Genomic DNA, 26,442 nt, shown 5'->3' with positions numbered 1-26,442 from the left:
AGTCACATGACTTATGGTGTTCACTTCTCTATCAAAAGTTGGGTGTACCTCGAACTATGACGCAGCCGGAAGTTATTTGGTTTAGTACTATCTGTAATAGTCAAAAATATGCCTTAGTGTTTAAAAACTAGGGTATGTCCCTATAACTGATTTTTATAACAGGACGTACATGTATTCTCACAGGCAATAAACAACCCAGAAATTGTATGCTAAGGGTTGCGGTTATTGTATGTGTTATAGCTACCCCACACATAACTAACAATTGAAAATGGGATGGTGCATTTTTCGTGGGGTTCCTTTCATTTCAACTTATGTTCGTGCTTATATCCAATTAAGGTTCAAGCACGCTGTCCTGAGAACACATATCAGCTATCTGGGCTGTCTGTCCAGGACAGTGGGTTAGTTGTTAGTTGGTTAGTGGTTAGTGAGAGAGAAGGGGGTGTAGTGGCCTTACACCTACCCTTAAGAACTCGCTCTGGGTTGGAGTCGGTACCGGGCTGCGAACCATGTAGCCTTCATACCAGCCTGTAGCCCGAAGGCTTAACCACTGCGCCACCGAAGCAGGTCCGTGGGGTTCAGTATTTTTACGTTTCACTCCAGCGCTGATATAACAGCCAATCATTGAAAATAGAAACACCGCCTCTCTTCAATTCTGAATTATGTATAGACACCTGTACGCGGTTAGAGATGGGCCTCGTTGAGGAATCTACGCTTGACTGAATTCGTGTGGAATTCCACGGCCGATTTTTGCTTGAAAAGAGTGAAAAACGATGAACAGGCGTCGAGTGGGGTTTTTTGGCTATTACACACGATGAGAGTGGTGTTGACGGGAAGGTCTAAGTGTTTTCAAATCTTTACTCAAACAGGTTGTCGAGTTTGTGTACAGTGTTTCTTCTCCAGATTTGCGGCATGACATACCAGGTAAGTCAGTCATTTAGCTACTGATTTGTGGACGCATAGCCACACACTGGCATCTAGATTAAGGGGATATATATAGTAGACAAACAGATACAGAGACAGACAGACAGCTATACAGACAGACAGACAAACATACAAGCAGAAATACATACATCCATGCATGGATACAGGCAGGCAGGCAGACAGACAGACAGACAGGCAAATAAATAGAAAGAGATGGAGATATACATTGATAGACAGGGATATTGCTAAATATAGCTAAATATATTGATCATATAGATAGATAGGTAGATAGGTAGATAGGTAGATAGGTAGGTAGGTAGATAGATAGTTAAAGTTTGTTTTGTTGAACGACATCACTGGTGCACATTGATTAACTAATCATCGGCTAGCGGATGTCCAACATTTGGTAATTTTGATTCGTAGTCATCAGAGGAAACCCGCTACATTTTTCCATTAGTAGCAAGGAATCTTTTATATGCACCATCCCAGAGACAGGATAGCACATACCGCGGCCTTTGGTACATACATACATAGATAGATAGATAGATAGATAGATCGATATATGGTGAGATAGAGGATAGAGAGATAAATGGTTGGATGGATGGATGAATGGATGAGCAGACAAACGAACATATATAAGTTGAAATATGCATACTATACATGTCCATATCTATTGGTTGTTCGCTATAAATCTATACTTTTGTTCTCTCCTAGGGAGCTATCTTGAAGACCAGAACGAGAGTATTATGGATACTATTGTCACTTGTAGTCAACGTGCAAGGTAACTAGGATAACTTTACAGTCAGTCTCTATGACCGCACTGTTTAATGATTTAGTCAAATTATTCAATGATAATTATTCAATGATTCAATTGAATGAACTATCCAGTTAGTGAAATGATTGAAATATTCAAAGAGTTAATTGACTGAACTATTCATTAAGTGAATTGATGGAACTATTAATGTAATGAAATGATTGAGCGTTTAATTTAGTGACATGATTGAACTATTTAGTAAAATGATTCAACTATTCATTTAGCTAAACAATTAAACTATTCATTTAGTGAAATGACTGAACTATTCAGTTAGCGAAATGATTGAAATATTCAGTAAGTTAACTGACTGAACAATCCATTTATTGAACCAACGACATATAATCGTAAATAAAATGTGCTGAGTGCGTCGTTAAATAAAACATTTCCTTTCCTTTCATTTATTGAAATTATTGAACTATTTATTTAGTGAAATTATTGAACTATTCATTTGATGAAATTATTCAAGTATTCATTTTGCGGAACAATTAAACTATTTATTTAGTGAAATGATTGAATGATACATTTAGTGAAATGATCCAACTATTAATATAGTGAAATGATTCAACTATTCATTTAGCGAAACGATTGAAATATTCATTTAGAGAAACGATTGGTCTATTCTTTTAATGAAATAACTGAACTATTCATTTAGTGACTGAACTATTCATTTAGTGAAATGATTGGAATATTCATTGAGTTAACTAATTTAACTGATTGAACGATCCATTTAGTGAAATGTTTACATAGATAAATCGTTTTTAACTGTATTTGTAAAATGATTGACCAAAATTGCTTTGATCAAATGCATTGATTAATGGTTTAGTTAAACGACAGAATAATAATTGTATTTTGCCAAAAGACGGAACTGTAATTATTTAATCAGTGACTGAATTATTTAATCAGTGGTTGGACTATTTAATCAGTGGTTGGACTATTTAATCAGTGGTTGAATTATTTAATCAGTGGTTGAATTATTCCATCAGTGGTTGGACTATTTACCGCAATCGTGTGACAAATGGCAGATGTCATTTTAGTTAGATGTATGACGGTTGTGATTAGAATTATGGTTTATTCCTCACATGTTTTCTAGTTGTGACTGTTTTTGTTTTAGACATAGTAGTGGTAGTTATATGTACTATAGCATAAGTCCGTAGTGATGTTGATGATGATGGTAATAGTAATAATAATAATAACAATAATTTTAACAACAATAATAATAATGATGATGATAATAATAATAATTTTAACAACATTAATAATAATGATCATGATGATGATAATAATAATAATAATAATAATAATTTTAACAACAACAACAACAATAATAATAATAATTTTAACAATAATAATAATGATGATGATGATGATAATAATAATAATAATAATTTTAACAATAATAATAATGATGATAATAATAATAATAATCATCATTTTAACAACAATAATAATAATGATCATGATGATAATAATAATAATATCAATAATTATGAAAATAATAATAATAAAAACAATGACAGTAAAACAACAATAACAATACTAATGATAATAATGATAATAATAATAATAACAATGATGATGATGATAATAATAAAAACACTAACAACGATAATAATGATGATGATGATGATGATGATGATGATAATAATAATAATAATAATAATAATAACCTGGTAGTAGTAGCCTGTATAGGAACAGCCGTCCACCCTTTCTCTGTCTCTCAAGCTGTCTTTCTCCGTCTCCCTGTATCTCCATCTATGTATCTTTGTGTGTGTGTGTGTGTGTGTGTGTGTGTGTGTGTGTGTGTGTGTGTGTGTGTGTCTCTGTCTCTCTTTCTCTTCTTCACTCTCTCATTCTTAGTATAAAGTGTTCGAAGTACAAAATAGTCATTGTTTGAAATGCGCAAAGATGCTGTCAAACAAATAAACATTTTCATTCCAAAGTGGAATATTTCTCAAATACGTAAACCTGAGATCTTCGTGCAATAGACAGTGACATATGTCAAGGAAAAAAAGAAAAAGGCTTCTTCTAAAATATTGCCAGACTTGGCTAAACCAGGTCCATAGGCTAAACCAGGTCCATAGGCTAAACCTGGTCCATAGGCTAAACCAGGTCCATAGGCTAAACCAGGTCCACAGGCTAAACCAGATCCATAGGCTAAACCAGATCCATATGCGACATAAATGTGAATTCAGAGAACATACTCAATTCCCATTGGTGTGTGTGTGCGTGTGTGTGTGGGGGGGGGGGGGGGGGGCAACCACACTGTCTACCAGTTGTGTTATGGGGTGACAGGAAACTATAAACGGTGGTAGAGAAACAAAAGAAATGTGATGAGGTCTGGGGTGGGTGGTAGGAAGGTGCACAGGCTTATAGAAAGCGTCTGATTGTTATTTTATATTCATGAAATTATTATTCACTTGGAATTAATCAAATTTAACTTGCTAATTATTGACGTTCATGCAGATGTGAACCACAGAACCGCTTTACACACTGTTGCATTATCAAGTTTAATTTACAAATGTATGTTTCCTATAACTTACCCATGATATCCATGCGATAATTTAGTGTATTAACCCGGTTAATAATGGTATGCAAATTTAAAATTATATGGTCTTTATGTAATAATGTATTGCTGTGAATGGGTCATTTATTTACAAGCCATCAAGACATGTATACTTCGGCGTAATATTTTCATAAGATTTAGTTAAAATGCGTGACGTCAAACTAATTTGAGCTAATCGTGATGACGTCATATTACCGATGGAGGCGACTTTAGTACTGTGATTTACTAAAAATGGAATTAAAATGTTATTTTAGAAGTGTTATAAGATAAACAGAATTCGCTACTCGTGTTTTTAATATGTAGGCCTAAAATATCAACCTTGTGTATTTAAACGTTAGTACGATTAACGTAGACTCGGTTGATATTTTCCATATTAAAAAATACTCGTGACGAATCCTCTATATACACACTTTTACAAGTTGTAATGTATCATGTACGTCATTATTTTGTCGAATGTGCAATCATGTATTTTACTTAAAGCCGCACACCCTAGTTCCATCCAGCGAAAATAAATTATAATTTGGTTAATCTACAAACCTGTAACACACTTAGATCACGTTTTTATCAAATGGAGTGAAAAAGCAGGTTTTATATCGATAAATACCACGGGAATCCCCATGTCCCAATTGCTGGAAATAATTTTGAAAGTTAGTATTCTGATGTCACCGGTAGATGTCGCTCGAAGCACAACAATGCCTACGTCAAGACAAATTTCACAGAGTGCGCACAGACTTGGGGTGCGTTCTTTTCACCTCTCCTGGACATGTTCCAACTGTTCTGTCCTGGTTGTTGTATCCCCTCTCCAGATATCGTAAGACTTAGCAAAATTATTGGTTTTAAGGGTTTGTAACATTTTGTATTGAGACACTTACTTGTCTGAACTTTATTGTTACTGAAAATGTTCACGAACTGTGACGAAAAATCTCACAAATGAACAACAACAAATCGGATGTTGATTGCGCGAACCGTGCACGAGAAAACAAACCGAACCAAAATGATAACGGTCACGTGGTATACTAACGTCTGTGACATTGAAATGGAAATATTCCGTCTAAAAATAGATTAGACCTTGTGTGCTCAACGGTTTTTTCTCAAACATGCGTTCGTTTTTAAGAAATAAGAAAAATGCATTTTGTGGTATTACAAAAACCAGGATTACCAGGATTACCAAAAAACACTTCAGGTGAATAGAAATGTATATTCTAAATAATAAACGGTAAGTAAAGTGCAATTTTATTTGTGAAAAAATGGGTTTAATAGCGAAAAACAACGCCGTAATGGTTAACAACTAGCCGTAACTAGGGTGTGTCCCTTTAAAGGGACATTCCTGAGTTTGCTACAATTTTTAAAGATGTTATCGACTAACTGAGACTTTAACGATTGTAATTACATATCAAATATATTTTTTCTGCATAAAATATTAGTGGCTGTATATTAAACGTGTTTCTGATCGTTCTAATATTTGTACTAGGTTAAATTTCATTTTATTTCCTAAAATATGTTGTTTTCGTACGTACAAAATTATTTGAAGACACAATCCAGTTTGGGCTTCTTACAAATTTCAAGACGACCAGAAATATATTGAGTATTCAGACACTGATATTCTAAACAAGAAAATGTATTTAATATGTAAGTTTAATCGTAGAAATATTTTATTAGTCGGAAGCATCTTACAATGCAGCAAACTCAGGAATGTCCCTTTAATGTATCTATATTAAACGGTGTACAATACACCTCGTATGTCGCTGACCTGCGACGGCAGAGTAAAATATGGTTCAGTTCCAGGTATATACGTCACACCCATTCACTGTCTTCTATAGCCTTGTCACAAACACTTACTACTGTCCTAACGACAATCACACTTGACATCAAACTTTTCTCTATTTTCCACGTGGGCGTTTTTCTGTGTCTGCCCACAGATATTCAGTCAAGTGGGATAAATAGCGATGATACCCCGAAAGAAAAGGGGGAACAGGTAAGGCAGGAAATATTTTATTTAACGACGGACTCAACACATTTTATTTACGGTTATATGGCATCGGGCATATGGTTCAGAATCACACAGATATTGAGAGAGGAAACCCGCTGTCGCTACTTCATGGGCTACTCAAAAAGAGGGAAGGAGGTTTAGTTCTAATCCAAAACTGTTTTTATAATATCATTTTATTGTGAATGTATGCATCATCTAAAATAGGTTTAAAATGATTTAAAGACCCTTAACATTTTAAACGTTATTAGTAACAAACCAAAATTTAATTATGATGAGGATTGTCTGTTATTTAAAAAAAAAGCATTTGTTTAGGTTCATCTGCGTTTGACTAAAAATGTTTTAATAAAAGACCAATGTTATTTTTATGTAGGTACATTGCCACATTTGCACTATTTCATCAGTGGGGTCGAACTAATTTGTGGTTAACTCAATTTGGGACGAAATGTCTGGTACCCACATGAAGACTGGCTATCGTTCTGCATTACGTTTGCATTACTATTAGAGTAGTACTTTTGGGGTGCCAGTGTAAAGAAAAATATCGCGGCAAAATCTAACAATGGTTTGTAATATTTAACATTGTTTATAGTTTAACATACTTGAATAAAACAAGATCGGTAGGTATATTAATGTCATGAATGTGTCACAGATTACTGGTAGACACATATTATTTAGTGAAATGTTGCATGTGAAAGCATACGAAAAGAAGAGAATTGTGGATCCGTTTCTTTTGTTTTCCTACGATCGTAAGTGTTTTTACCCACAGTGGCGAAGTTGCATGCATCGCCATAGAACCGATGTCTGCCCCGTAGTAATTACTATATGCTATTTGAAATATCTTTAAAATGAATACATAAACTACATAACATGTAAAACAAATTTCATACATGGCTTCAGTTTACTCGATTGTCAACAACATTTCCATTGGTCGGCTGTTGACAAATACAGCCAATAGACAAACGTCTTAGTAATAGCACAAAACTGTAGATAATACCGAGTTCAGGTTGAAATGGAAAATGCAGAATGATAAAATCGGTTTAATAAACTATGGATTTAAAAATATAGAAAATTTAAAATATATTCAGAAATGGTTGCTTCCAAAAAAAAAAAAAAAAATGATAGCGAATTTGGAAAAAATTCCGGATATTTGGCATTAATTCCGGAATTCCGGATATGGGTTAAAAATTCCGGATTGTTCGGGAAATTTGATTAATGCCTTGTTGATATAGGCGGGGATTACTTTATTTGTCCGCATCCTTACGGAGAACCATTTTATAAATATAGCGGCATATTATAAAAGGGACTACTTTGCATGTCTTCACGGAGTAGTTGAATATTATTGATTGTTATGTATTCCAACAGGCGGGGACTACTTTGTTTGTTTTGTATACCTACATGCGGGGACTACTTTGTTTTTGTATTGCTACAGGCGGGGACTACTTTGTTATGTATTCCTACAGGAGGGGACGACTTTGTGTTGTATTCCCACAGGCAGGGACTACTTTGTTTGTAATATATTCCTCCAGGCGGGGACTGCTTTAACTGTTATGTATTCCTACAGGAAGGGACTACTTTGTTTGTTTTGTATTCCTACAGACGGGGACTACTTTGTTTTCTTTCCTACAGGCAGGGACTACATTAGTTATTATGTAATCCTACAGGCTGTGACTCCTTTATTTGTTATGTATTCCTACAGCCTGGGACTACTTTATTTGTTATGTATTCCTACAGGCGTGGACTACTTTGGTTGTTTTGTACACGAATTCCTACTAGCGGGGACTATTTTATTGTGAATTCGTACAGGTGGTGACTACTTTGTTTGTTATGTATTCCTATGGGCGGGGACTATATTATGTATTTCTACAGGCGGGGACTATTTTGACTGTCGGCGAGACGGCCAGGACTGCGCCAACAGCAAGACGTGTCTGGAGACGGGTGTCGACACCGGATATTGCGACTGCGGCGGCACCACGTACCTCAGCTACGACTGCGGCTTGGAGGATGGCGAGTATTGCTCTTTGTTCTGGGATTTTTGGTCATTAACCACAAATAACTAACCCACTGTCTTGGACAGACAACCCAGAACAGCATGCTTGAACCTTAATTGGATATTTATAAGCACGAAAATAAAGTTAAAATGAAACACGAAGAATGAGTTTTTATTTCCAAATTGTAGGCCTGATAGGATAGACCGTTATTGCAATGGGGTTTAGGGAGGGTGTGTCATTTACTGCAATACTTGAGGTGCGTGTTTTGTTGTTTGTTTGTGTTTATGTTTTTTTTTTTTTTAGTTTGTTTGGGATTTTTTGTTTGTTTGTTTGTTTGTTTTTCAATACATGAATTAAGGATGGATTTTACTAAGATAATTAAGTTGGTGGGTTGATTTTTGTTTCTGTTTTTGTTTTGTTATTTTTCTAATACGATACTATCAAAAACATTTTTTTATTAAGTCTTAGTGAGATATTTTAATATGATATGTTTTTTTTTTTTTTTTTAAATTATTATTAGTTTTTTTAAATTATTATTATTAATTTTTTTTACTGTATGTGGTTTAAGTTATGTTGTTTCAAGAAAATTCTGAACTTAAAAACAAACACTAAACAACAACATTGCTTAATAAGGAGATACTTACTATAACAGACGTCTTTGGTTTTAATGCTTCACTCGTGAAAATGCTTTTTAATACGATACTTAAACTATTTTCAGAACATGATTTAGTTTTTTTAATTATTTGCTGGTGTTTTTATTTTGCTTTGTTTGTTTGTTTCTTTGTTCTGGTTTTATTTTCCTTATTTCTTTTTTCAAAAAATTTATTATTATTATTATTATTATTATTATTATTATTATTATTATTATTCTTATTCTTATTATTATTTGGCTCGTTTTATTTATTCGTCTTTTAGTACTTGGCCTGGCTGTGTTTAACTAAAGTACTGTCGGAAATAGAATAAAAATGATTTTCGTCGATTATTTCTTACATATTAAAGTGACAAGTAAATATTTTGTAAATATCTGTTTAATGATAGTATACCTAATTTAGCATTTACTTGTTTGGGCGCTCATTGATGTTCAAGGTGGTGTTTACTCTTGAAATTAAAAGAAAAATGTCAGTGAACAGGTGATTTGTGCACTTAATTGGAACTATAACTATAACAAATGTTGGTCAACATGTGTCAATTTCATTGCTGTTACAATATGTGAGGGACTGTTTCTAATGATGGTTTTCCCCTATCCCTCTCCAAAACAAAATATTTGTAGTCATATTTAACTTTTGAGCAAAATTGTCAAGAGCCATTATAACGATCCATTATACCGACATTAAAGGTGCTATCTCAATGTTACCCAATGACAGCTATTGCAAATCATTTTGTATTTTATTTTTATTTTTTTTAATAAACTTTTCATTTAACATTTAAAGAAAACACCTTTAACAATATGCCCATAAATGATTATAGGAAATAATTTTATCTACTGGTAGAAAATACTTTTTTTATTGGAGAATCTTTATCACAGCTCGCATTATATAGCACCTTTAAATTGTTGCAAGAATGTGTAAATTTCTAATGTACTTATATTAAATTTATATTCAATAAATATGCTAGTCATAATTAATAATTTATGCTGCAATTCAAAACAATCAGTTAACTTGCAGTTTAAATTAAAAGTTTGTTTAAGGGTAAATGAAATTGACACATATCGATCAAAACGTGTTATAGTCTGTTCCAATAAAGGTCACAAATCACCTGTTTACTGACATACTTAGTTTAATTTCAAGAGTAAACACCACCTTGTACATCAGTGAGAGCCCAAACAAGTAAATGCTAAATTAGGTAAAGTATCATTGAATGGGTATTTACACAATATTTACTTGTCAGTTTAGTTTGTAAGAAATAATCGACAAAAATCATTTTTATTCTATTTCCGACAGTACTATAGTCAGTGTAACGTGCGTGTATTACTGTTACAGCTCTGAAAGACACCGGACCCTGTACCAGTCTAACGGACTACTGCGGCACTGGTGGCGGGGTGTGTTACAACAACAGCGGAACAGCGGCGTGCCATTGTCCGGCGAGCGCGTACGGGAACCAGTGTCAGCTCCCTCGCTGTGAGTCGGCGTAATGTGTCCAGTGATCGATTATTATCGAATATTGATCGATTGGGCGGATGTGATAATCGACTATATAAAGCAATAATCGATTGTCGTGTAAAATGTTAGCAAATTGCTCCTGGAGTTTAGACGATGGAATTCATATAAATATGTAAAGCGATCGTCTGATGCGCGATCGGTCTAGGATCGATCCGCGTCGGTGGACACACTGGGCTATTTCTCTTTCCAGCCAGTGCACCACGACTGGTGTAACAAAAACCGTGGTATGTGATATCATGTCTGTAGGATGGTGCATATAAAAGATCCCTTGCTACTAATGATACAATGTAGCTGGTTTCCTCTATGACTATATGTCAAAATTGCCAAATGTTTGACATCCAGTAACCGATTATTACAAAATCAATGTGCTCTAGAGGTGTCGTTAAACCAAAGAAACTGCAACTTTTCCTATAAATATGCTGATTGTGTTCATGAATAAAGAACACAATTACTGACTGGGACTTACAGGTAAATTGAGAGATTTTTCGCGTCTATCCTGGTCTAAACGACGATAGTTAAAGTTTGTTGTTTTTAACGACACCACTAGAGCACACTGATTAATGAATCATCGGCTATTGGATGTCAAACATTTGGTAATTCTGACACGTAGGCATCAGAGGAAACACGTTACATTTTTCCTAATACAGCAATGGATCTTTTATATGCTCTTTCCCACATGTAGGAAATCACATACCACGGCTTTTGACCAATTGTGGTGTACTGGTTGCAACGAAAAGAAAAATCCAATCAGTTGAGAATGAATCCACCGAGATGGTTCGATCCTGCGACGCAAGCACTCCAAGCGAGCACACAGCCAACTGAGCTAAATCCCGCCCTAAGACGACAATAGAAAGAAGGAAATGTTTTATTTAACGACGCACTCAACACATTTTATTTACGGCTATATGGCGTCAGACATATGGTTAAGGACCACACAGATATTTCGATTATCAGCAAGGGATCTTTTATATGCACCATCCCACAGATAGGGTAGTACATACCACGGCCTTTGATATACCTGTCGTTGTGCACTGGCTGGAACGAGAAATAGCCCAATGGGTCCACCGACGGGGATCGATCCCAGACCGACCGCGCATCGAGCGAGCGATTTACCACTGGGCTATGTCCTGCCCACAAAAAGGATGACAATAGTTGCATAGTCCTACACATTCAAATCTATCTAAAGTTCGTGGAAATCTAATCGATTATATATAATCGAAAGTTGATTGATGGATCAGTTCAGTGTATTGAATCTAAACGATAATATAAAAACATATCTCTGCACAACACAGAATGGAAAGGTTGTTAAGCAAAGTCACGATTGCTTCCGTGATCCATTATCAAGTGCTCATCCTTAGGAGGACCGCCACTCTCGAGGAGATCCGTAACAGGTTATGTAATAATACCAAACCCTTCTTTTTTCACATCTTTGAACAGAGTTAAAGGGACATTCCTCATGTTAAGATGTTATCGACTAACACAGACTTTTTAAAGATTTAAATTACATATCAAATATATTTCAATGCATAAAATATTAATGGCAACTGATGAGGGAGTGCAGCAAAAGCCGAACCAGAGCACAGTAAAATAATGGTGTTCACCAATAAAGGAACGAAAGGCAGAAATCTGTTTTTAAATCACGCACGGAACTCCACCAACTCCAAGGTATTAGGAAGAGTAAAACACACACATACATATATATATATATATATATATATATATATATATATATATATATATATATATATATTAGGAAGAGTTAAAAAAAAAGCACGCAGCTCGTGAACTGGTTTGTTTCTCGTTCAGATGACGTCACATGCGGCACGTCATCCATGTTGATCGTGTTGAATCCGTACGGAACGTTCGGCGGCGTCATCTACGTCGACGGTAACAAGAAGACGGCGGGCTGTACGTTCACGACGACAGACCTCCCCGCCGGCAGACAGGGACTGGCCCTTAACGTGCTGGATACCGACTGTGGTGGGGCGACGATCAACTCGGTCAGTACTGCCCTGCTTCTGTGTTTGTCTGTCTGAATCTCTCTCTCTATTTTTGTATCTCCCTTTCTCCCTCTATCTCGATATATTTCTCTCTCGGTCTATCTCTATCTCTGTCTCTGCCTCCCCCCCCCCCCCCCCTCTCTCTCTCTCTCTCTCTCTCTCTCTCTCTCTCTCTCTCTCTCTCTCTCTCTCTCTCTCTCTCTCTCTCTCTTTTTTTTTTTTTTTGCTCCCTCCTATCTCTTTTTCCCTCCTCTCTCTTTCTCCCTCTATCACTATATATTTCTCCCTCTCTCCTCCCTCCCTCTCTCCCTCTCTGTGTGCCTTTCTCTATATCTCACCATTCATCCCTTTCTCTCTCGGTCTATCTCTGTCTCTCCCTCCCCCCCCCCCCCCCCCCCCCCCTCTCTCTCTCTCTCTCTCTCTCTCTCTCTCTCTCTCTCTCACACACACACACACACACACACACACACACACACACTATCCCTCTGTCTCCCTCTCTCTGTCTCTTCCTCTACATCTGTGTCTCTCTCTTTCTCCCCCTCTCTCGTTCGGATTTTCCCCATCTCTGTCTCTTTTCGTCTGTTTGTCTACTAGTATATATATGTAGGTCTAAAGTTTTATGAGCACGTACCTTGCTTTGTGATTAACAGGCAAATAACAAGTCTCGTGACGTCATCGTGCAGTTCAACAACAAATACCTAACAAGCGTGGACAGCCTGGTGACGGTCACATGTGCAGAGGGAACCAACACTGTGGAGATTCAGAACGACATCACCATAGTCAGGTGGGTGATATTTCCAGTATTTCCAACCCAGTAATACATACATAGACGTGATTCAGAACGAAATCAGCACGGTCAGGTGTGTGATATTTTCAGTATTCCCCACCCAGTTGTACAATGCATAGACGTGATTCAGAACGAAATCACCACGGTCAGGTGAACGATATTTCCAGTATTTCCCACCCAGTAGTGCAATACATAGACGTGATTCATAACGAAATGAGCACGGCCAGGTGGGTGATATTTCCAGTATTTCCCACCCAGTAGTACAATACATAGACGAGATTCAGAACGAAATCAGCACGGCCAGGTGGGTGATATTTCCAGTATTCCCCACCCAGTAGTACAATACATAGACGTGATTCAGAACGAAATGAGCACGGTCAGGTGGATGATATTTCCAGTATTCCCCACCCAGTAGTACAATACATAGACGTGATTCAGAACGAAATGAGCACGGTCAGGTGGATGATATTTCCAGTATTCCCCACCCAATAGTACAATACATAGACGAGATTCATAACGAAATGAGCACAGCCAGGTGGATGATATTTCCAGTATTTCCCACCCAGTAGTACAATACATAGACGTGATTCAGAACGAAATCAGCACGGTCAGGTGGATGATATTTCCAGTATTCCCCACCCAGTAGTACAATACATAGACGTGATTCAGAACGAAATCAGCACGGCCAGGTGGGTGATATTTCCAGTATTCCCCACCCAGTAGTACAATACATAGACGTGATTCAGAACGAAATGAGCACGGTCAGATGGGTAATATTTCCAGTATTTCCCAGATAGTAGTACAACACATAGACGTGACATATCAAAGTACATAGTAAATTTGTTTTGTTTAAGGAAACTACTTGAAATGATCATCTCGTTACTCGTCTCTATCTGTCTGTCCGACTGTCCCACATATAGTTTTAACAGTGCCTCACGACATTGAGCTGAAATTGTGTATATATATTTATCGTGTACCGTTCATAGCAATTTACCCTTTTTTGACAGTTATGTCCATTAAACAAGATTTTCAAGACTTTGTTGGGTTTTTTTTGTGTGCAATGCCTCAAGGTATTGAGCTGCCATTTTGCAGATCACGGTTGACTATCATAACGATTTATTAATTTTCACAGAGTTATAGCCCTTGAATTTAGGATATACGAAACATATTCGGGCCCCGTAAAAGACATGTATTGCCTAATCAGCACACTCAGAATAGTTGCTTGATTTTCATGTTCAGAACATGTCATCGTTTATCGTCCACGTCTTCGTATATAACAACTTGATACTGCTGTGTTCCAGAAACACCAAACAACAGAACATCGACAACGTCCCAGACGTCGACTCAGCCGCTGTAGAGTTTAACATCAGGCTGAAGGATGGAACGCTGGCATCGAGTAACGTCCCTTTGGACGACAAACTGACATTGGAATTTATTGCCAGTCCAGGTGTGTTTATATGTGTTCCTACATAGACGTACGGGATCCCATTTTTGTAAGGGGGTGAGGAGGAGGGGGACAGGCTGATTTTGGCTTTAATTAAACGAAAATGCCCGAATCTGGATTACAACATTTATTCATATTAGCTTTACAGCCAAACAGCTATATACAGTTGCAAACGAATCGCCACGCATTTTTACTAATATTGTGGGTATAATACTAAATGCCTGAATTTGATGTTTTTCTCCAGGATTTGGGGGTGGGTGGGTGGGGGTGGGGGGGGGGGGGGGTTGTCACGTACACTTATGATATCAGGTGTTTACGAAAGTTGAGCATTTTAACAACTGATATCTGTCACTTTAACCAACATCGCGACATCCTCGCAAAGCTTTTTTTTACATCGCACTGCGATATCGCAAAGTTTGCGAGTGTCTATGGAATTAGGACCGTGACGTGAATTTAGCAGTATGTCAGACTCTGAACTGCAGTACTTTAAAATGTACTGACGACATGTCACCGGTATACTTGCTTTACATTGACAAGCATACAAACATTAACCTATCTAAACAGGGTCGGATCTTGAATTTTGTAAAGAAGGGTGGGGGGGGGGGGGGGTCGAAGTTAGTAAAATCCGTATGGAGTTTAGGAGGCTTACGGGAAAATAGTATGTACTAAGTTTGTTGTCTTAAAATCGCACACTCAAGTTTCAACCTGTAAATCTACAAACCTGTAACACATTTGGAAAAAGGTTTCAATACTAGTAGAATGAAACGAGAGTGTGTGACACTGGAACGGTGAAATGTCCTTAATAAACAGACAGGAGCTCGTTTCAATAACGGTTAAATCTCAAACGCATGTGCTTTTTTAAAAATAAGAAAAATGCATGTTGAGGTATTAAAACCACCAGGATGACCAGAACCATTTCGGTTGTACGGAAATGGATAATCTTAACAATAAAATATAAATAATGTTTGATTTTAGTGATCATAAACAAATTTTATCATGAAAAATATGTCTTAGTGTTTACAACCTATGGTCTGTCCCTTTAAGGAAACGTGCATTTAACATATCTCTTGTTGCTTTGTTGATAAGAATAGCCTCTCTGGCGGTAAGGGATTTCATCTCTTTGTCCTTCGACAAAGTATCGAAATGTCCATAATATTTTGTTAGAATCTATAAACATCCCAGCCTAGTTCGAGTCACCTCCAGCCCTACCCCTTATTGAGATTTATATTGAGATTTATATTTATAGTGATATTGGTATTGGTATTGGTATTGACATGACATGACATGACATGACATGACATGACATGATATGATATGATATGATATGATGATATGATATGATATGATATGATATGATATGATATTGATATTGATATTATATTGAGATTGAGATTGATATGATTTGATATTGATATGATATTGATATGATATTGATATGATATTGATATTGAGACTGAGATTCAGATTGAAATTGATATTGATTTGATTTGATATGATATTGATATTGATATTGATATGATATTGATATGATATTGAGATTGATATGATATTGATTTGATATTGATATGATATTGATATGATATTGATATGATATTGAGATTGATATTGATATGATATTGATTTGATATTGATTTGATATGATATTGATTTGATATTGATATGATATTGATACTGATATGATATCAATTTGATATTGGTATATTGATATGATAATGATATTGATATTGATTTGATATTAATATGATATTGATATGATAGTGATATGATATTGATATTGATACTGATATGATATTGATTTGATATTGATATTGATATTGATTTGATATTGATATGATATTGAGATTGAGATGATATTGACATTGATATGATAATATGATATGATATGATATGATATGATATGATATGATACTGATATGCTATTGATATTGAGATTGATATGATATTGATATGATATTGATATTGAGATTGATATGAAATTGATTTGATATTGAGATTGAGATTGCTATGAAATTGATTTGATATTGATATGCTATTGCTATTGATATGATATTGATTTGATATTGATATGATATTGATATGATATTGATTCGATACTGATACTGATATTGATATAATATTGATTTGATATTGATATGATATTGATTTGATACTGATACTGATATTGATATTGATATGATATTGATTTGATATTGATTTGATATTGATATTGATATTGATATTGATATGATATGATATTGATTTGATAGTGATATTGATATGATATTGATATGATACTGAGATTGAGATTGAGATTGATTTGATATTTATATGATATTGATTTGACATTGATTTGATATTGATATGATATTGATATGCTATTGATATTGATTTGATATTGATATTGATATGATATTGATATTGATTTGATATTGATATATTAAGATTGATATGATATTGAGATTGATATGATATGATATGATATGACATGACATGATATGACATGACATGCTATTGATATGCTATTGATATTGATATGCTATTGATATGATATGCTATTGATATGCTATTGATATGATATGATATGATATGATATGATATGATATGATATATGATATGATATATGATATATGATATGATATGATATGATATTGATATCAATAAGGGGTAGGGCTGGAGGTGACTCGAGCTAATCCCGGACTTACAGGAACTATCCTGAGTTTGTTACCATGGTAACAAGTTTGCGACTAACAAATTCTTTTGATGTCTAATAAAAATAAATGTAAAGTTACATATAAAATATATTATCCTGTCTGTGTTTGTTGTCGTCCTAATGTTTGTACATGTAGACGCCCACCCCAGATGTTACCTTCCAATAACTGTGTATGTATGAAACTCATATATATTACGAAGTAAAATGAAAAGTGACTGCTACATACATTAGTACACGAACATTTATTTGATGTGTAATTTTAGATGTTAAAAAGGCCCTGTTAATATTTTTATTTTTTTATTTTTTTACAATAATAACAAAGTCAGAACCGTCCCTTTACTGGGACCCGTTCCAGGCAGCGATCTTAGCGCTGATATCACCTTACGTGCATCAGGTTGTAACTCTTATGCATTTAAGCTAATCGTAGCCCTATGATCACCTCAAATGCTTAAGATAGTAACTGTTAAACATTTAAGCTAATCTTAGCGCTAACATCACCTTAACCGTTATGCATTTAGAGTTATTTTAGCGCTAAGATCGCTTTCTGTAACGGGGCCCTGAGTTGAGAGTTTCTCATTGCTTACTTCCAGTGACAACGACGTGCACGTACACGGAGCACCCGGATCAACAGGGCGACGAGTCTGCCTACAAGGGGTTAAGCACGGAGGCGGACCTCAAGGCGTGCCAGGCGTTCTGCGACCAGACCTCGACCTGCGTGGCGGCCCAGTACACGGGCACAGCCTGCCACCTGTACACCACCCCCCAGTATGGCAACCTGACCGCCCTGTCGGGAACAACTTACGTAGACAAAGTCTGCGTCACATCAGGTAGCTTTGTAGTGCAGTAGAACACCTTGATGATGGTGATGATAGTGCTAGTGAGCGTGATGACGTGGTTGTTGTGATAGTTATGATGATGAATGTGATGATGATGATGGGGAGGATAGTGATAATGATGACGTGGTTGGTGTGATAGTTATGAGAAGAAGATGATGATGATGATAACTGCGATGATCATGGTGATTCTGACGGTGGTGATGTTGATGTTAATTATGATGACGATGATGATAGTGATCATGATGATGTTTGTTGTTGTGATAGTTATGATGATGATGATGATAATTGTGATGATGATAATGATAACAATAGTGATGGTGGTGGTGATGATGATGATGACGATGGTGATAATGGTGATGATGATGGTGGTAGTTGTGATGATGATCATGGCGGTGATGATGAGGATGATGGTGATGATGGTGGTGGTGATGAAGATGATGATGTTGTGGTTGTTGTGATTGTTATGATAATGATAACGACTGTGATGGTGATGATAATGATGGTGATGGGGTCGGGGTCATGATGATGGTGAATGTGATGACGAAGATGATTGTGACGATGATTATGGTGATAATGGTAATGACGGTGGCGGCGGTAGTAGCATTGATGGTGATGATCATAATTGTGACGAAGGTGTTTGTAATGATGATGATGATGATGATGGCCATGATTGTGTAAACACAATATCATCTAAATTCTAGGGCTTGTAAACTGGTCACTTCTGTATGTATTACAGAACAACGAAGAACATGTCAGATGTTATATAAATACGAAGGGAGGTTTGCCACTTTCAAAAATATAGAAATTGGTTGATTAAAAATAGCATTGTTTGTTACAGGATACGCTGCAATCAGGCTAGAGTCTTGCACAGCCAATAATAAACGATCGGATGCAGATCTGGAGACCTTGAAGATTGTAGAAAATGGGTAAACGAAGACTACAATTGTGTTGCACGTTAGAGTAACTGTCAGGCCAGTAGACACAACATCTGGGGGGGGAGGGGAGGGGTGGCACAATATGTAGTGGAGGGACCACAGCCTCTAGCCAGATATTAATATTTATTTATACAGAGTAGGACCCCCCCCCCCCCCTCCCAATTTAAAAAAATATATATATCGTACATTTTCCTCCTCGAGGGGGGCAGGGGGGAGGGGAGCACAGCTACTTTCCCGTCCCCGGTTCCTAGGGGTCTAGTTTTACTTGTAGTGCATACCATCAGTAGCAGATCAATGACAAATTCACAACAAAACTACACGCAAACCCATCTCAACCACGCAAGCTTATACATGTACACTGATTGCTCGCATATTAAACGGAATCCGATTCAAAAGGGGTGGAGCGGTGGTACGCACGTTTCGACAAACTTCAAAACGCCCACAAAACTCGAGTGCTTCACGGATAATATCTCAGACCCAGCTGTAAAAAAATGTTGAGATGAATGATTAATTAATCCCCTCCCCCCTCTTTAGCGAAAATTATGTGGAACCATTTAATATACTATATATTGATACCATATAAATTCTCTAAAAATTACTTTCCTTGAACTAGTTTCAAGGCAGGAATCACTGATACTGAGCGAGAGTGATAGTTTCATTAATAGGCAAGGTCTGGGATAAATATAATAAATGTTTTTATTATTTATCACGTGATATGTGATATCTCAGTGTTATGTGTGTTTTGGGAGATAGACTGTCTGTATGTAACGCACGTGTTCTGTGTGTTTTGGGAGATAGACTGTCTGTATGTAACGCACGTGTTCTGTGTGTTTTGAGAGATAGACTGTCTGTATGTAACGCACGTGTTCTGTGTGTTTTGGGAGATAGACTGTCTGTATGTAACGCACGTGTTCTGTGTATTTTGGGAGATAGACTGTCTGTATGTAACGCACGTGTTCTGTGTGTTTTGGGAGATAGACTGTCTGTATGTAACGCACGTGTTCTGTGTGTTTTGGGAGATAGACTGTCTGTATGTAACGCACGTGTTCTGTGTATTTTGGGAGATAGACTGTTTGTATGTAACGCACGTGTTCTGTGTGTTTTGGGAGATAGACTGTCTGTATGTAACGCACGTGTTCTGTGTGTTTTGGGAGATAGACTGTCTGTATGTAACGCATTTTGGGAGATAGCAAAGCACAAATCTTACGATTGTCAAATTTGAAATTGGATTTCTTAAGATATGTTTTTTCACAAAAAAAAGTATATGAAAAAAATAATTTTCATGTGAAAAAAAGTATTTAAAAAATATAAAAAATTAATATTTAAAAAAAAAGAGAAAAAGTGTAATACTTTTTACAAAGCATAAAGTGGCAGCACGTCCATATTAAAGGGACATTCCTGACTTTGCTGCATTGTAAGATGTTTCCGACTAATAACATATTTCTACGATTAAACTTACATATTAAATATATTTTCTTGTTTAGAATATCAGTGTTTGTATTTTCAATGTTTTTCTGGTCGTCTTAATATTTGTAAGAAGCCCAAACTGGATTTTGTCTTTGAATAATTTCATATGTATGAAAAAATTATATTTTAAGAAATAAAATAAAATTTAACCTAGTACAAATATTAGAACGATCAGAAACACGTTTAATATACAGCCACTATTATTTTATGCAGAAAAATATATTTGATATGTAATTACAATTGTTAAAAAGTCTCTTGTTAGTTGATAACATCTTAAAAATTGCAGCAAACTCAGGAATGTTCCTTTAATATCGTCTTTTTAATGTTAGGATTAAGTCGCTAAATAAATGGTCAAAATGATTACAAAACATTTGATAATGTGAATGGACACAAAATTCAATGTGTTTCTGGTCGTCTTAATATTTGTAAGAAGCCCAAACTGGATTTTGTCTTCAAATAATTTCGTACATACGAAAAAATCTTTGTTGGGAAATAAAATGAAATTTAACCTAGTACAAATATTAGAACGATCAGAAACACGTTTCATATACAGCCACTAATATTTTATGCAGAAAAATATATTTGATATGTAATTACAATCGTTAAAAAGACTCTGTTAGTCGATAACATCTTAAAAATGGCAGCAAACTCAGGAATGTCTTTTCTGGGTTTATTTTTCAAACTCGTTTCTATTCAGCTGTCCGTCGTCTGAGATCGGCAAACTGATGAAGGCGAGACCGGCGCGCTCCCCGAGCACGACGATCACGCTGCAGTTGCAGCCGTTCATGTTAAACAACAACAACGCCATCTTGTTGTCTTGTGTCATCAAGGTGTGTCCCGCACAGCTCGGCTCTTTCTGTGACTCGGTGAGTGCAAGGGGCGGGTCTAGGTGTGTTTCCCATGGAGGGAAGGAAGGAAGGAAATATTTTATTTGACGATGCACGCAAATGAAGGTGGATCCAAGGGAGGGGGCCGGGGGGGGGGAGGACCTGTCCCTCCCACTAAAAATTTAAAGTGTCCCCTTTTGAAGAATTTATTTATAAATTTTCTTTTAAGTGCCTTTTTCAGTGAGTTGCTCCATGTGCCGTTTTGCCCTTGGTCCCATCCCTAAAATGTTTCCTGGGTCCGCCCTTAATGTCAGCACATTTTATTTACGATTATATAGCGTCAGACATATGGTTACGGACCACACAGATATTCAGAGAGGAAACCCGCTGTCGCCACTTCATGGGTTACTCTTTTCGATTAGCAGCATGGTATCTTTTATATGCACCATCCCACAGATAGGATAGTACATACCACAGCTTTTGTTACACCAGTTGTGGAGCACTGGCTGGAACGAGAAATAGCCCAATGGGCCCACCGTCGCCGATGGAGGGACCCGTAATATAAATGTAATGTGGTTGGGTAGCGTTCATATAAAATTCTTTATCAAAATTAACACTTGACCAAATGGATGCACAAACAAACTTTTCCTTCTGTTTTTTGTTTTGTTTTGTTTTTTGTTTTGTTTTGTTTTTTGTTTTATTTTGTTTTTTGTTCTGTTTTGTTTTTGTTTTTGTTTTTTGTTGTTCTTGTTGTTTTGTTTTGCCTCTGGGAAGGAACGAGTGTTTTATAGGTATACTAGATGTAACCCGTAAACTTTCATTTTCATTTCAACTAATTTTCGTGCTTATATCCAATTAAGGTTCAAGCACACCGTCCTGGGCACACTCTTCAGCTGTCTGGGCTGCCTGTCCAGAACAGTGGGTTAGTTGTTAGTGGTTAATGGTTAGTGAGAGAGGGTATAGTGGTCGTTAAAACTCGCTCTGGGTTGGAGCCGGTACCGGGCTGCGAACCCTGTACCTACCAGCCTTATGTCCGAAGGCTTAACCACGACACGACCAAGAATGTTTAGTTGGGGTATGATGACCTTATAGGGGCGAGATGTAGCTGGAGTGGCAAATCGCACGACTGATGCGCGGTCAGCCTGAGATCGATCCCCGTCGGTGGACCCAGTGGGCCATTTCTCGTTCCATCCAGTGCACCACGACTGGTATATCAAAGGCCGTGGTATGTGCCATCATGTCTGTGGGATGGTGCATATAAAAGATCCCTTGCTACTAGTAATGTAAAAATGTAGCGGGTTTCCTTTGTGCCAAAATTACCATATTATGTTTGACATCCAAAACACAATGTATGTTTTCGTCCACAAGTGGGGTTAAGGTTGGGACTGTTTCAACCATCTGGTCATTTCTGAGACGTAGCTTTCAGAGGAAACCCGCTACATTTGTTTTGTTCAATTAATACCAAGATACCTTTTATATGCATTTCCCAGAGACAGGACCATTACCTTTGAAGTCATGGGGCAATGGTTGGAATAGGTCGGGTTGGGGTAGACCCAATTAGAGAATGGATCCCCCGAGAGGGTTCGATCCTTTGACCTAAGAATCTCAGGCAAGTGCTCTACCGACTACGAAAAGTGTTCGCCCTCCCCACCCCACCCTGCCGCACCCCACCCCTATGTTAAAATAGCCATATTATGTTGGATACCAAATGTTTGCCCGTAGTTTAAAATCTTCTGCAGAAATGTTATCGGTGCAGGGAGGCGTGTGTGTGTGTGTGTGTGTGTGTGTGTGTGTGTGTGTGTGTGTGTGTGAAAGTATGCGTGCGTATGTATGCGTGCGTGTGTGTGCGTGTGCGTGTTTGTGTGTGTGCGTGCGCAAGCGAAGTTTATGAGCGGGATGCAGCTCAAGCTGTAGCGTGTCCGCCTGTGAAGCGGTCGATCATCGGATCGATCCTCCTCAGTAGACCCATTTGCAGTTTGGGCTATTTTTCGTTCCAACCAGTGGTCCACAACTGGTTCATCAAAGGCCGTGGTATGTGCTGTCCTGTTTGTGGGAAAGTGCATATAAAAGACCCCATGCTGCATATCAGAAAGAGTAGTCTATGTGGCGGCAGCGGGTTTCCTCTAAAGAAATATCAGAATTACCATATTATGTTTGACGTCCAATAGCTGATGATAAGATAAAAATCAATGTGCTCTAAAGGCGTCGTTAAATAAAACAAACTTTACTTTGCTTCTCTGCAAAACATTTTTTACAAAGAGGAACCAATGGTTGAGCGGGATGGGGTGGGGTGGCGTGGGGTGGGTGTGTCAACTCCTCACCTGCACACGCACTTGCTGACATGTGAACTACTTCTCTATTCAGGTCGACTGTAACGGGCAGTCTGGGTTCGGGAGGAAGCGTAGATCAGTTCATGTGTCGGACGAGACTGTTACGAAGAGCTTTACCGTTAGGCGCGTTTCTTCTCCTAATGAAACAGGTGAGTGCAGGGGCGGGGTCAGCAGGAGCTTTACCGTTAGGCGCGTTTCTTCTCCTAATGAAACAGGTGAGTGCAGGGGCGGGGTCAGCAGGTCAGCGTGGAAAGAAAGGGTAATTAGTTGTGGGGTCAGAAAACAGGTACGTATAAGATATACAAACTGCGTGGGCTGGGATAGTGTAATAAATAAATAAATAATCGTTCCATAAATAAATCAATAATCGTGACAGAAATATATAAATAAATAAATAAAATAATCGTCCCATAAATAAATAAATCAATCAATAATCGTCCCAGAAATAAATAAATAAATAATCGTCCCAGAAATAAATAAATAAATAAATAAATAATCGTCCCATAAATAAATAAATAAACAAATATTCGTCCCATAAATAAATAAATAATCGTCCCATAAATAAATATATATACATCCGTTAATGAGTCCAGCATACAGTATTTGTGATATCATACACGTGTTTTTGATTACAAGACCTACGATTGGCCGCACCATGGTAATAACCCAATGAAAAAAGAATGACAGAAATTGATTGCCTTGTGACATACAAGTTAAATTGAAACTGATCGTTCTTCATGTTGAAACTGTCAAATGACCTCTATGAAACTATGCTGCCAATCAGTTATATTTTTAACCAAACGCATTATGTTTTATTTATATATTTTTTGTATTATTACTTGTTTTTTTTGTTTTTTTAAACGCCAGAAAAATTTAACACAGAGACAAAGACTTTTTTTGTTGATATTATAAACATAGATGATGATGAGATGAATGGTGAAGCCGCAGTATTTTCATTTCGGCATGGGATAACTTGGCAGGGCCGTGCTCCACGCTTGCTGACAGTTGAGCTATCTCGGTATCACCCGAGCCCGGGGTACACGGAACCTGCAGTGCATGCCGGGTAATCATCCCCCATGTTGGGGTCATACACTCGGGTTTACACATCCATAATCGCAGCCGTGAAGTGGGTGAAACTCGGTGTATGTGGGCTTACACCCCCCTATTGAGCCTAGCGGTGCACTCACTCTGGGTTGGAGCCGGTACTGGCATGGAAAATTCCCCATTGCCTCAGGTGGGATACGAACCCAGTACCTACCAGCCTCAATGGCCAAACGCATTACACGCCTGACAAGAGTTAAATTTATTACACACCAGTGTAAGATATTGCTAATGTCATAACAATCACTCAGTATCTAACTAGTTTAATATTGGCGTGACGTGAGCGTGACGTAGATCACTTGCTGACCCAATTCGTGGAAAAACAACGTGTAGTAGGTCTCGATATCCGCTTGCTTCTGCGTTACGGCTTGTTTACAGTTGGTTTGTAATAAATAAAATACTAAACTAGCTTGCCTGCCATACCATTTTTTATGAAACTCGTTAACAGTGTTAGTATCTGACTCGCTTTCGCTCGTCATATACCAAAACTGTTCACTCATTTCATAAAAACGGTATGACAGGCACGCTCGTTTAGTATTCTATATATATATATATATTTCAGAAACCGCACACAGTTCTGATGAAGTGTGTGAACCGGAAGTGAACCTCATTACTCCGATAATAGCTGGCGTTGCCGTGGTGACGTTCCTGTTGCTCGTCATCTGTACTGTGACCTTGGTGCTTCTGAAGAAGAAAAGATCCAATCGGAAAAAAAAATCTGGTTACAAGGAAGAGGCATGAAAACCAGATATCTCAACTTGCTTTTTCTGAACGTTGACACTGAGGAGACGCGTGAAAACCTGACCTGACCTGAGCTCGTGCTTATAAAACTTTTTAAGAGTCCAGACTCAATCTCTAATGACGTCACATGCATACAATTTGTATGGCGTTGTCATGGCATTAGTGTCTCAAACTCTATTAGAGTCAAGAGTCTAGACTCGAGACTAATAGAGTCTGAGACAGTAACATCATAGCAACGCCATGCAAATTGTATGCGTGTGACGTCATTTGAGATTGAGTCTGGACTCTTTAACAATTTTATAAGCACGGGCCCTGGTGCGTATAAAACGTATAGAGTCTAGACTTGAGACTCTAATAAGTCTGGAACACTAACGTCATATAAACTGAATGCGTGTGACGTCATTTGAGATTGAGACTGGACTCTAAACCTTTTATAAGCACGGGCCCAGATTTCTCAGAGTGATGTTTATGAACGTTGACTTGACAAACAGAGTTATCAGACTTGAATTACCGGTGACGAATTATGTTGAATCAAATTACTGAATAAATTGTCCTTTTCTGGTTCAGCATTAAAGTATACAGGCATGTAAGTGGCCAGATTATAAAATACAAATTTTCTCATGTAGGCTTAGGAAAAAGGAGAAGATCACTGATAACAAAACGTAAGTGTGTGTGGGGGGGGGGGGGGGGGGGGGGGGGGGGGGTGTGAACAAAGAGAAAAGCTCACAGCCATAATCGTGGGGGCTACTATTTTTGTAGGGGCCAGGAAGGAAGGAAGGAAAGAAATGTTTTATTTAACGACGCACTCAACACATTTTATTTACGGTTATATGGCGTCGGACATATGGTTAAG

At 37.3% G+C, this 26,442-nt stretch overlaps 1 protein-coding gene across 1 annotated transcript; it reads left to right on the top strand.

Moving 5' to 3' along the window:
* Window positions 1-692: 692 nt before the first annotated feature.
* Window positions 693-26,155, top strand: LOC121367247. The gene is made up of 12 exons (XM_041491357.1): window positions 693-921; window positions 1,636-1,702; window positions 8,152-8,289; window positions 10,253-10,390; window positions 12,239-12,432; window positions 13,083-13,216; window positions 14,521-14,666; window positions 17,943-18,179; window positions 19,027-19,114; window positions 21,288-21,456; window positions 23,782-23,896; window positions 25,411-26,155. The coding sequence occupies exons 1-12, from the start codon at window positions 910-912 to the stop codon at window positions 25,587-25,589; spliced, it is 1,617 nt and encodes a 538-aa protein (XP_041347291.1). The 5' UTR covers window positions 693-909; the 3' UTR covers window positions 25,590-26,155.
* Window positions 26,156-26,442: the final 287 nt, after the last annotated feature.

The sequence above is a fragment of the Gigantopelta aegis genome, unplaced genomic scaffold (genome assembly GCF_016097555.1).
Source record: "Gigantopelta aegis isolate Gae_Host unplaced genomic scaffold, Gae_host_genome scaffold72, whole genome shotgun sequence".
Lineage (NCBI taxonomy): Eukaryota > Metazoa > Mollusca > Gastropoda > Neomphalida > Peltospiridae > Gigantopelta > Gigantopelta aegis.
Note: the sequence above shows the minus strand (reverse complement) of the source record. Positions and strands in the feature narration are given on the sequence as shown.